The sequence below is a fragment of the Tasmannia lanceolata genome, unplaced genomic scaffold (assembly GCF_043159265.1).
Source record: "Tasmannia lanceolata isolate RefF3 unplaced genomic scaffold, GAP_Taslan_0.1 ptg000002l, whole genome shotgun sequence".
Lineage (NCBI taxonomy): Eukaryota > Viridiplantae > Streptophyta > Magnoliopsida > Canellales > Winteraceae > Tasmannia > Tasmannia lanceolata.
This window is the reverse complement of record NW_027518679.1, coordinates 22,899,881-22,913,163: the sequence shown is the minus strand read 5'-3', so window position 1 is coordinate 22,913,163 and position 13,283 is coordinate 22,899,881. Positions and strand designations below refer to the sequence as shown.

Here is a 13,283-nt window from a genome sequence, read left to right as displayed (position 1 = left end):
GTTGGCCCTGTTTGGTTTGCACGAATTCTTTTTGGAAAAGTTGGGAAAGGAAAAAATACTTTAAAAAGTTATTATTATTTTTACACGTTAAAAGGGAAATGATTTCAGCACTCTCGTATTTTGATATTCCACCGAAGCTTCTTGTCTTTTAGTGTTTAAAAGTTTTTGCTGGAGATTTTTGGGAACTGTAATAACCTTTTGACAGCCCTTTAAACACTAAAACACAAGAAGCTTCCGCAGAAATAACAAAACAATGCAGTGGTGATATCATTTCCCCATTAAAAAGATTACTTGCATAAACACTATTCAATTTTTTCTACTTATCCACATTTTACATTGAAAGAAATGGAGCCTAATTTTTTTTCTCCTTCACCAAAAAGTAGTTATGGTGTCACATCTCTAGTTTATGGATGTGGTTCAAGTCCAAACGCTGAAGAGCCAAACCTTGCTTATCTCCCATGAAGTGAAAGGCCTGCTATTTCAGGCCACTAGCTTTAGATATTAGAAGAATTAGGCATTTTCCAACGATGTTTGTTTCACTTACTCACTTGTAGACAAAACCTGTCAATTCATATGGGATTATATTATCCATAATTGTGAGATGCGAAAAAGACTCTTGGGAAACAATTACTACGGTGATTGATTTGTTAATACAACCGGCGCCAAAAGTCCGGCCAAAAGGGAGGAGACGAGCATTGGATTTGTCTATAATTAATTCTCCTAGAGTAGATTATAGAAGTGTTTTGCTGAGCGGCATAGGCTCGGAGAGTAGGGGAAAAAGTTGGGGTGATTACCACTAATCAACTTAGAGAGAGAGAGAGAGAGAGAGAGAGAGAGAGAGAGAGAGAGAATTTGGTTTGAAAGTCACGAGGGGATATGAATGAGAGTAATTATGTTAGAAACATGTCGGGGAGTCTCCTGAAAGTTCAATGCAGTATTGGTAGTCAAACAACGAATCGGTTTTACTTTTCTTTCAAAATTCCAATGGATTTGTGCAACTAAAAACCAAAACTGCTAAACCGATGATTTTTGCACTCCTTTATCTTACGCATGGGCTACCTATTTGGCATGGGACGAAGATCATGTGGGTCCCCTAACGATTCTCAAAGATTGACAGTCCCAATTTTATGTCCATTTTTTCATGTGAGATTGTAGAATTGATCTTATCCGTTGATTCCAAAATGTTAATAGTTGCTTAGTACGTTATCATAATATTTTTTGCCTTTATAAATATAAAACCTATAATTGACAAGATTGAGGTAAGCATATATGACCCTAGAAAGGAAAAAGAAAAATGCCAAGGCCGTGTTTTGTTATGGATTTTGAGAATCTATTTTGAAGCCCAGGAGTGATTATTTGTCCGATAATTAGTTTTGGAGTCGGAATGGAGTACAAAACAAACAGGGCCTAAGAAGGCTTGACACTAGTTCATTCCTAATGATAATTGTTTCGAAGATAAGCATGTTTGCTAATCCAATCAACATACAAAAAATCACCTAGATAGGATGACACTTAATCAATAATAGGAATGGCAGTTCAGCATGTGGACTGGGACTAGGTCATGTTCGTTTTAGATTTTGAGTAGAAAATTGATTATTGGACTCAAATTTGCGTTTAATTTTGACTTCAATAATTAGCTTTGGACTCAAAATCAATGTTGATAATGAGGATTTAACCTAAATCTTAATGGTCACCAATGGTTAATAAGAGTAGTAGACAAAAAAATAAGAGTTGCTAGCGTCCATCGCAAAAGGCATTTCGCGGCTGGTCTGTTGCCGACGTGCGCCAAACCAGCCACCTCGTGAATGAAGACAACCGCTTTTGTCTCCATCTCTGACATGCGACAGACCAGCCGAGAAAAACCTTTTGTATGGATGCGAGCAAATAGCAAACGGATTTTTTCTAAGGCTCTCCTTCTTCAGTTCTTCCTACATAAAATGTGCATTAAAAAAGAAAAAGACAAGCTGAGTTCGTGCAATTATTAAAACATAGTAGTGCCAATATCCTTTTCCTTTTTCAAACCAACTTTATTGAAGAAAAGAGGTGGAGATGTTGTCATAAAACAAGGTGCCACGTACAGAAAGCTTAGCTATATGTGCAGAGACTAAGAAACAGAAAGACAAGACCAGAAAAACTTATTCAGACCTTTCCTTTTTCTATGTATGTTTGTATGAAAAACGAATGAAGAAAAGAGCAAACAAGAGAAAAAATAATAATGGGTGCAATGAGAAGGAAGATGGGTATGTTGTTGAAAAATCTGGGGGAAAATAATTACCCTCTGTTGGGAACTGTTTTTCATAAAAGAGGTTTATCCTTATCTTCAAAGGAGAAGGTGGAGGTGGTGGGAGCCACAAGATTAGGGCTTGATTTTTTGGGTGTGAAGGATTATGAAGAGTATAGGAGGTCTTTGTATGGAGAGATCACACATAAGGCTTTACTTGTTGATGCTGTTGGGACCCTTGTTGTGCCTTCTCAACCCATGGCGCAAGTTAGCCTCTTCTTCTGTTTTTTTTTTTTCTTTTTTCTTTTTTTGTTTAGATTTCTTTTGTTTTTATTTTTCTTTAATCATTCTCGGTTTTTTTATTTTTATTTTTATTTTATATATTGTGGGTGATAGGTTTATAGGAGTATTGGGGAGAAATATGGGGTGGAATATTCAGAGGCTGAGATTTTGAATCGGTATCGATGGGCTTATGAACAGCCATGGGGTAGATCCAGACGCAGGTTTGTTTGTTTCTCAATAGTTCTTGATTTTATTTTCGTCTATTATTGTTTATTGTTGTTGTTTTTGTTATTATTATTATTTCTTTAGTTTTTAGTGGTATTAATCTTATGGTTCTGAATGGATTTCAATCAATGGGGCAGATAAAAGGTGGTCTTTGAATGCCCATTTGCTCAGTTTTGGTGTAGATTTTTTTGGTAATGAGAAATCACCAAACACAAAGCACAGACATCTACAAATTTTTTTATTTTTTTTTTTGGTTTTTCCCCAAATTATAAGAGAATATGGAGAACAGAGCTGGTTCTTGAATGCCCATTTGCTGCTGCTGTTGTTGTTTATTTCTTTAGTTTTTTGCTTCGATCAATAGTGGTATTAATCTTATGATTACGAATGGATTTCAATCAGTGGAGCAGATAAAGGTGGTCTTTGATTGCCCATTTATTCGGTTTTGGTGTTGTTTGGTAATAAGAAATCCCCAAACACAAAACACAGACATCCACACTTTGTTTTTGTTTTTGTTTTTTTTTTGCTTAGACCCTCTTTGGATTTTAGGAATTTTTTTCGGAAAAGTTTGGAATGGAAAAATATTTCTAAATTTTTTTAATGTTTTTTACACACGGAAAAGTTAACTTGAAACAACTCTGTTCAATTTTTATTTAGAGGGACCTTCAATTAATGATGATATCCCTCTAATTTTTTTATGGTTAATATCACTCTAAATTAACCATAATCATATCATTTCCTGCTAAATCATCGAAAGAAAAAGTTTTCCCTAGAAAAATTTTCTGTCAGAAATGTTTTTCTTGCAATCCAAACAGGGCCTAAATTATAAAGAGAGTATGGAAAACAGAGCTGGTTCTTGCATGCCTAATTGCTTGGTACTGTAAAAGTTATGTCTTGTCTGCGACATGTACTACTCTTTATTTTCTTTTGAGGAGACCAGAAAGCTTAGGCCTTGTTTGTTTTTGGATTTTTGAGAACCGATTGTGAGTCCAAAACTGATTATTGGACTGAAAATTAAAATAATTGAGTCCAATAATCAGTTTTGGACTCTTAATCAGTTCTAAAAATCCGAAACAAACTTGTCCTTAATGGAGGTACCATAAATGTGTATAGAAAACAAATTATAAACTGAATCAATCTTGTAATCATTTGAAAAAGCACGACTGGGACAGTGGAAAGGTGATAGTAAAATCCTTTGATGTGAATCGAGATCTGTTTGTGTAATTTAAAGATGAGTGCTCATATTTCTGTCAAAAGATTTTTTTTTTTCAATATTAAAAAATTGCATCGTGTCTTGCACCATCTCTTCTCATTTGAGGAATCAACCTAGCTTTTGAAAGATTGAGTTAGCATGGCATGCTTTGTTATAATAGCCATTGCAGAGAAATTTCCTGGCCTAACAAAATGGATGTATAGTTTGGCAGGATCTGTTTGTCAGTTCCACCATCTAGTGTTGTAGCAGATTAAAAATATGATGTACTCCATATGTAAGGCAATACACATTTATGATATGTTGTACTCCATATGTAAGGCAATACACATTTCTGATCTGCTGTGCTCCAACTCCATGTTTGGACTTGTGAGTAAAGTTGTAGCAGATTAAAAATATGATGTACTCCAGATGTAAGGCAATACACATTTCTGATATGTTAATTCCTCCATCCTCAACTATTCGCTCATCATTTGCTATGTTGTGCTTATCAATGAATTATACTCATGTTTTCATTTCCTTGTATCATTTCCAGATTTTAGATCCATCCATTCCATTTATTTCTCTAATAAATGTTGTCACATTTTTTCTTCTAAAAATTGATCTTTATCTGTGTGAAATGGGATGCAGAACTCATGTTCATTATTCCTGGACTTCTTTTTCCTGGCCTCTATCTTTCTGCAAATAAATACAAAGAGTTGCAAATACCAAACCCATTGAAAAATGTTAATGGTTTTCGCAAAGAGGAGCATTCTGTTTAGTTTGGGAAAGATGCACCTATGCCAGTGAGGAAAATGGTAATGCTTTCTCTACAATCTCGAAGTCAAGAGGATCTCTTCCTAATATGGGTTATGGTAGATCTTATTTTCATACAATTCCTTTATCTATGCCGGTGCCAACCAAAGGATATTATGCTTGGGTGTTTCAAAGGGATTGTTTGGCCTCAAAACATGGCCACTTGCGATAGGTGACATGGGATTTATAGACAGGACTATCCATGCAATTGTTTATGGCCTAGGTTGATATTGTCAACCCATGAAAACTTCTTTCTATCTTTTTTTTCCCAACCTTCCTTTTTTACGGGTTTAACATTATGTCATATACCACCTTTTTAATGTCCACAAATATAGTTTAATTAGGTGTGGGCTGCCTGTACTATTCCTGTTGGCGTTCGTTAATTCAAGTGAGGTGGCAAAATCTCAAAATAAATGTGTTGTAAAAGATAAAGCCTTTAGCATGATGCCATCTCTGTTTTAGAGTCTTGGAAACCATAATTACAACATGAGGAATGCTAAACTCAGGGGCCCCCTTGCAAAAATGAGGTGAAATGGGCCCCCATTGGCTGCACGTCAGCCAAGTGCATTTATAATGGCTGGAAAGTCAAATAGGATGGTGACGTGCAGCCAATGGGGGCTCCCTTTCACCTCATTTTACAAGAGCCCCCTTGAGTCTAGCATTCCTCTTACAACATTCATTGCTTTAGTTGCACTCCGGTGGATGAACTCTGCAATTTTCTTCTGAAAGTCTGGAACATTTCTTAAGGAAGGCTTCATTGTAATTGCAGATATGTGGATGATGGGAGACCATTTTGGCAATTTATAGTCAGTTCCTCCACCGGCTGTTCAGATTCTCGTTACTTTGAAGAACTTTATCAATATTATACAACTGAGAAGGTTGGCTTTATTCTATATCCAAATTTTCTCTGGGTCGTCACTGGTTTTTTTACTATTATTTAATCAAGTTTTTTGAATTATATTTGTAGGCTTGGCACATTTGTGATCCTGATGCTGAGAGAGTATTTAAAGCCCTTAGGAAAGCTGGTGTAAAAGTAGCTGTTGTGTCAAACTTTGATACACGGCTGCGGCCTCTTTTACAGACTCTGAAGTGTGATCACTGGTTTGATGCGGTGGCAGTGTCAGCCGAGGTGAGCAGGAATATTCTATGACATTTTCCATTGATTTCAGATTCTAAAGATTCCTTCTTATTATAGAATTGCTTATTCCTGCTTAAACCATTCATTGCAACTTGGAATTAGTAATTTGTGTTATAATGCTAATTATACTAACACTAACGAACAATGTAAAAGTACAAATGCTGAACCAATAGTTCAGTGTACGGCATGGACCCGCTGGCACATCTAGGCTGATCAGGTCCATGAATATTGTTGTCCATCATTCTTATCGGATTATTCTACACCTTTGTCAAACATGATTAAAAGAAACATCCTTTTAGATGTCTTCAAACTGTTGATTTTTGCTTCCCTCAACCTTGCAAAAGAGAGATCTCCATTCGGCGTCAGACCTGGACCCACTTAGTTGCCATGTGATGGCCCATCAGACCAATGGTCTCAATCACCAAGAAAATATGCCACGTGTTCACTGCGTTGTGGTCATGTTTGGTCGTCAAGACGCGATCACCTTGCTAGTCAATCTCAACTATTAATACATCTCTGACGTATATTTTGTTGAATTGTATATGAATATAAGCAGCATCTTCTCCACATCTCATATCTTGTTGATATTTCACTTAATATCCCTTGCTAAGACCATGTCAAGTAGCAAGGAATTTTTTTTTCTCATGATAAATCAGTGTATTCCAGTGGTGAGAGAGTGGTAGGGCAGCGGGAGAATGAGAGAGAGATTTGAGAGGGCATGATTGAGATGAGCCTGAGAAGTGGCTAAAATTAAGGAAAAAGTTGATCCTATTTTGAGTAGAGTTTTTTGTTTCCTGATTTTTAGCCACTTCTCATCACTTGGAGACACTACTTTCTTGATTTTTAGCCACTTCACCCTCATCTCCCCTTGGAGACACCGATTTTTCATGAAAAATAATTCATGGTATCCAAACGTGCCCTAAGTGAATTTCGTTTGCCCACATTCTAATTCTGCTTAAGATGACTTCACAATTATCCATCAGCTTTTGTTCCAATGCCCTAAAGTTTTTCACCACAGGTTGAAGCGGAGAAGCCAAACCCTACAATATTTATAAAAGCTTGTGAACTATTGGGCGTAAAACCTGAGGATGCGGTGCATGTGGGGGATGATCGCAGGAATGATATATGGGGTGCCAGAGATGCGGGTTGTGATGCTTGGCTTTGGGGCAGTGATGTTCATTCCTTCGAGGAGGTAAATTACTTAGCTTTTCCGCATATTTTGATTTATTTCTAATGTTGCCATGGTCATGGTTATCAAAACATAAGATAACAAAGAAATGGCAAGTAAAAGTACCTGTTTAATGCAGCTTATGCCATAAAAAGGGATTACAAATACCTAAAAGGGGGCAATGATTTAGCTAACACTTGAATTTATTGCTAACGGACACGACACCAGTGTCCACACGTGTCGACACATTTTTGTACCGTGTCAAATGTGACATTCAATTTTATTATTGAATATTGTGTTTACCTCTTTTATCATTAATTCTTCTTATATTATAAACACTTCTTTTAGCTCTTCTTTAACTAATATTTGCTGTTATATACCTTATCCTGAACCTAAAAACCTAAACAAACTCTTATTCCAACATTATATTCATTGTATCCTATTGGTTTTTCTGTGTCCCTGTTTCTAGTTTAGCTGTGTCCCTATTTCTAAATTTTGGGGGTTTGCCGTGTCTGACACTCCGTGTCCGTGTCGACACGGGACACTCGTGTCCGTGTCCTGAAATCATAGAAAAGGGGAAATCCAAGAACGGACTGCTATAAAATATGGGTTTAATATGGTCTTGAGTAAAAACAACATGCAGATACACTGGTAAAAGTAAAGAAATATGAATTCAACTAAAATAAGTTACAATTTCAATCAACAATAGTAAGCAATGCATAGAATAAATAAATGAAAACTCTGGTAGTCACTAATTTAAAAAATCCATCATTTCATTTCAATGCCTCCGAATGAGACCAGATGTTTGAGATTTTGATGTCACCTAGTCTTATGATGAAATGCACTCATTTAAGTGGGATCCATCAGATGACTTGGAGCCAGATGCCATCTTGCTTATGATGAAGTGTGACATTGGCAGAGGATTTGTGAAAGTGAAACCCTTTCATCCACCACCTGGTATGGATTTGAGATGGCTTTCCTTTTTTTTTGAACAGATGTAAAAATTACGAAACCTGGAAGGAGGATAATGCAAAGAAAAGGGTGGAACACCCCGCCCAAATAAAAAAGTAATAAAAATTGAAAAGACCCGAACAATATTAAGTCCTAAGAAAGTCAAAGAAAAGGGTGGACCACCCAGCCCAAATAAAAAAGTAATAAAAATTGAAAAGACCCGAACAATATTAAGTCCTAAGAAAGTCAAAGAAAAGGGTGGAACACCCAGCCCAAATAAAAAAGTAATAAAAATTGAAAAGACCAGAACAATACGAAGTCCTAACAATACAAGCCACAATTACTACAAGGAGGGTATACAGTTCCAAGAGACAACATTGCTGCATTGTTCCCCATAGTTTGCTTAATGATCCTCCAGAAAGTTTCCTTTGTGAATATGGAATGGAAACAGACTCCAAAATTTATTGTTGAAACTTTGATTTCTTTGAAATGGCTAGGGAAACATTTAGAAACAAGCCCGTCTTTAGCCATTCACCAACCAACATAGAATCACGTTCGATCACACTTCAAACCAACCAAAGTTCGCGAAAAATTCGATCCCGGCTTAAATTACTTTTAATTTCAGCATCAATGACACAAGAATCACTGGCTGACCCTACACGAGCGTACCTTACAGCATCTGGAGAGTAAAAAATAATACCACCATAACCAGCTATAGTGCTATACTACTCTCACCATGACCAACATTTATTAATAAAATTTTATTTAAATGTTCAACAAGAGAAAATAACTAAGGAAAGAAGCTCTTTCCAACCCCTGTAAATCTCAAATATAGTCCCCAACAGAGTTGCATAGCGAAGATAAGAAAGAACATAATTTTTTTCTCTCTTTTTCTTTATGTAGCAGATGAACATAAAATATAAAACAGAAACAAAAAATGATTAAAAAGTCATCTTCCATATTTTTGAATGCTTGGTAAATCTTAGCCATTCCATACTATCTTTAAGGGCAAAAAAAGAGTCACTTAAAGAGAGTTGTAGTGTTAAGCAGAAGGAAACTCACAAATACATATTTCAAAAGGGTAATGATATTTCCAACCCCTGAGGCTGTAATGTTTACTGTAGCCAATAACACCCAGGTAAAGGTTGAGAGAAGGAAACCAAAAAGAGAAGAAGAAGAGGAGTAGAAAGAAGAGGAGTAGAAAGAAGAGCGAAGATGATGGAGAAAGTTGTGTAATCGTAGAAACCCTACCCCCCCAATTCTATTTTTTGTATGAGGGGGAGGAAACCCCAAAGCCTACGAAAATAGGTTCCACTCACATAAACAAGTCACTTAAGTGACCTTTTAAAAAAAAAAAAAAAAGTTATAACTAGTAAAGATGTGTGTCACAAATACTACTAATGTCCATCCTATAGACTAAGTGGGACAGGATGTTCTCAAATTGAACTCTATTGAGAGCTTTGGAAAGTATATCACCAAGTTGGCTGGAGGATCTTACAAATGGAGTAGAGATGATCTTGGAAGTAACCTTCTGTCTGATGAAAAGGCGGTCTATTTCCTCAACAAGATTGTTGTGAAGAAAGACATTCTTCACATCTAACTTATACAACGACCATCCCTGATTAGTGACCACACAACTAACAACTGCGACGGAGTTCAACTCAGCAACAAGAGGAAAACTCTCCCAAGTAATTTATGTCATAGGATTGAGTGAAACCCTTCGCAACAAACCATGCTTCGATACGATCGATGCTTCCATCTGGAATATGTTTACTAATATACACCCATAAACAACTAACAGTTTTCTTATCGAGAGGAAGAATTGTTGACTCCCAAGTCTTCTTATTCATGTGAAGAACAGATCTCCTCCTCCATAGCCATATACAAACCAGAATGTGTCATGGCATCCTAATGAGTCAGGAATATACGAAGACGAAATTGAAAAGGAAAATTAATGATAATTTGCAGAAAGACCATCATAAGAGACAAAATTCGAAATAGGATGGTCAATGGAAGCACACTTACCTTTACAAAGAGCTATAGGAACATCATCAAGGAAAGATTCAGAGGAAGGATAATCAGATGAGGGAGACGGCGGAGCCTGTTTAGTTGGAGGAACTGTATCCGGTCAATGGAAGCACACTTACCTTTACAAAGAGCTATAAGAACATCATCAAACAAAGATTCAGAGGAAGGATAATCAGATGAGGGAGACGGCGTAGCCTGTTTAGTTGGAGGAACTGTACTACCCTTCTTTTTATGAACATAGGCTTTCAGGGGTACTGTTATGATTGGTTTTTCATGAGGAACAATATGCAACTCATCTTCAATGTGAAAAGAAATAATTGGAAGAAAAAGATCATCCTTTTGCTATGAATGCACATGTCTGTAGTAGTCTTCCAAAAAGTAACACTAGCACATAAAACATACTTACAAAGGGATGGACAAAAACATCGAAACCCTCTGAGTGAGAGAAAAACCAAGGAAAATATATTTATATATGTATTTTCAATGTCTAAGTTATGAACAAAGCGTGCACAACCAAAGACTTTGAGAGGAAGAGAAAACAAGTATTGGAAACATTATCGAAAAGGAGGTTTTCATTAAGAAGATAACATACGGTTAATTAAAAATTATGTTGTAAGAACAACATCTCCCCTCCTTAAAAAAAAAAAATGAGGAACATTCATGTTAATCATCAAGGCATGAGCTACATAAAAAAGGGTTACATTTTTCCTTTTTAAGACACCATTTTCCTGTGGGGCGTAGGAACATGAAGTTTGATGTAAAATCCCATTATCAGATGAATGGTTTTGAAAAGTATTAAGCATATATTTCCTACCATTATCTGATTTAAGAATATATCAGATGGTTTTGAAAAGTATTAAGCATATATCAGATGAATGGTTTTGAAAAGTATTAAGCATATATTTCCTACCATTATCTGATTTAAGAATGCTTACATCATACCAAATTGATATTTTAATTTCAGCATGCAATTGAACCAACACATTTTAAAGTTCTGAATGTTCTTTCAAAAAAACAACAACCAAGTAATTCGAGAGTGATCATCAATAAAAGTAACAAATAATGATAACTATTAACAGTTGAAACCCGAGTGAGTTTGCAAATATCAGAATGTAACAAAGCAAATGGACTATCATATCGTTCATCCTCACGTGGAGCATACGACACACAATGATGTTTATTTAATTGACATGACTCACAATCCAAAGATGACACACTAAACTATGAAAGCGCTAAAGTATGTAAAGAGGCTGGAGGTTGTACAGTCCACTTTCTTCCAATTGTCTTCCTTGGCTTCAGATCCTGAAATACACAATGAGGTGGATAAAACGTAACTGAACATTTTAGAGATTTAGTGAGTTTACTGCCTGGACAGAGAGATTAACATGAAAATTTGGAACATGCAAAATTGAAGGCAAAATGCGTACCATAATCTGCATGGGTACTATTGTTAATGGAAACCCACTAAAGACAAGCATAAACATCAATGACTCAAAGGATATCTAGTCCTCCTAATATCTATGCACTAATTGGTTCATATTTTAGACCAAGTCCTGAGAGGAATTTAGCAACGTGGAACTCCTCCCATTCTTGACATTAAACATCCGCATCACATGTGAGAGGTTGAGATAGATAAATTTCTTCTACGTAATTAGGGAGGGGTTATAATCCTTCAAACACTAATACCCCTTTTGTAAAGAAAAAATTTCTTTGAAATAATTAACTTGTCCGACTAATATTTCTAGTAGATGAATACATGTTTTTCAAGGTCACCCATATTTCCTTAGACGTGTTTAAAAAACCATTACATTGGAGCTTATAGATAGATATGATTAGGTGTTTGATGTTGTTAAACCATTATAGATGTCAGTCTTGTTTATGTGATGGTTTTTCTAAGTGTGTATTCATGCTTATTCTAGCATTTCTCGAAGTTTCATTTTAAAATTTTGTCATTGCATATGTTTCCAAGGATTTAAGTGATTTTACAAGATTTTCAACCTAAATATCTAATCGAAGCCTGAAATTTAAAACCTCGGTCCTTATAGTTGCTGCCCTTGTGGTCTGCTGGCATTCTCGGGCTTTTGTTTCATTTGTATTTATTCGATATACGGTACCTGGTAATGCTGGTGTTTCTATCATTGTGGCATGTTATTGATGCAGGCTGCTCAAATGATCGGAGTTCAAGTCTAAGTAGAGCTCATTTCATCAACTGCTTGGACTCTCTGTGTTGTTGTACAGGTCTCTCTCTCTCTCTCTCTCTCTCTCTCTCTCTCTCTCTCTCTCTCTCTCTCTCTGTGTGTGCGCCATGTATATAGTGTTTCCAGTTTGTAATTTTGCAGGAGAAAAATGGTTTCCAGCTTTGTAATATTACAAGAGAAAAACGGAACTGGCAGATTTTTTTTTTTTCAATGTTCTTCTTAAGAAATCCAATAATGCTCCTTTTCCAGTCCTTTGTCTTGCTAACAGTGATCGCCTGCGTAGTTGCACTGTCTAATCAGCTGTTAAAGGCTGTTACAGTGGAACCAACAGAATGATGATTAGTGTTTTAATGAAGATTTTAGAGTGCCGTTTTGATGTTTTTCATCGTAATAGGATTCAAAACATATAGGAATGCTAACACATGCATAATGTGTCCCATATTATGATTGATCTGAACTGTTCATTCACTTAAAAGACCTTGCTTTGGACCTTTTACACCCTAAAAATTACTTAAATCATCATTGTCAATGAGGTAAAACATTCCTCTGGTGAGGTGGCGGGTAGGAAATTATAGGGCTGCAACTTGGGTCTAGTTTGGGAATTCGGGTTTGGGTTGTAAGCCCTGCATGTGGTCCAAACGATCACATGGAGAGTGCAAGCCATAGGTCCTCCCATCTTGGCCTCCACTTTGGGGCTTCCACTAGCACTTTTCAACACAAAAATAGTTTCTAGTCTGTAAATTCTATAATACAATTACCTTCTGTACGTGAATTCTACTACATAGAAATTAAGAAAACCTACTGGGACAAATCACTAATTCAAGATCCTCCATGGCTCGAGTAGATCTTGACGGGTTGAAAAACAAAGTAAAATGAACTATCCTCCATGGCTCAAGTAGATGTTGATGGGTTAACAAGCTAAGTAATATGAACAAGATTTGATACGTAAAAAGTAATCTACGAATAAGATGAATAACATTTGAACAATGGGTTCATTCCACTCCTTGTAGCCTATGATCACACATTCACCACACGTTCTTGGTGCCTTTTGGGTGTCATGATTGGTAAAT

The 13,283-nt window shown here is 36.2% G+C and overlaps 1 protein-coding gene across 1 annotated transcript; it reads left to right on the top strand.

The window, feature by feature from the left end:
* The first annotated feature begins 2,057 nt into the window (after window positions 1–2,057).
* LOC143889621 (Haloacid dehalogenase-like hydrolase (HAD) superfamily protein) lies at window positions 2,058–12,461 on the top strand. The gene is made up of 6 exons (XM_077393926.1): window positions 2,058–2,488; window positions 2,618–2,724; window positions 5,500–5,608; window positions 5,698–5,859; window positions 6,887–7,060; window positions 12,176–12,461. Exons 1-6 carry the CDS (start codon window positions 2,216–2,218, stop codon window positions 12,203–12,205), a joined length of 855 nt encoding a protein of 284 aa, XP_077250041.1. The 5' UTR covers window positions 2,058–2,215; the 3' UTR covers window positions 12,206–12,461.
* The last annotated feature ends 822 nt before the right edge of the window (window positions 12,462–13,283 follow it).

Bases quoted from the DNA above. Each gene is read 5' to 3' on its own strand.
- LOC143889621 (XM_077393926.1), top strand. From the start codon at position 2,216: ATGGGTGCAATGAGAAGGAAGATGGGTATGTTGTTGAAAAATCTGGGG. The intron at 2,489-2,617 runs GTTAGCCTCTTC...TGTGGGTGATAG, and splicing joins CTTCTCAACCCATGGCGCAA to GTTTATAGGAGTATTGGGGA. The intron at 7,061-12,175 runs GTAAATTACTTA...TTATTGATGCAG, and splicing joins ATGTTCATTCCTTCGAGGAG to GCTGCTCAAATGATCGGAGT.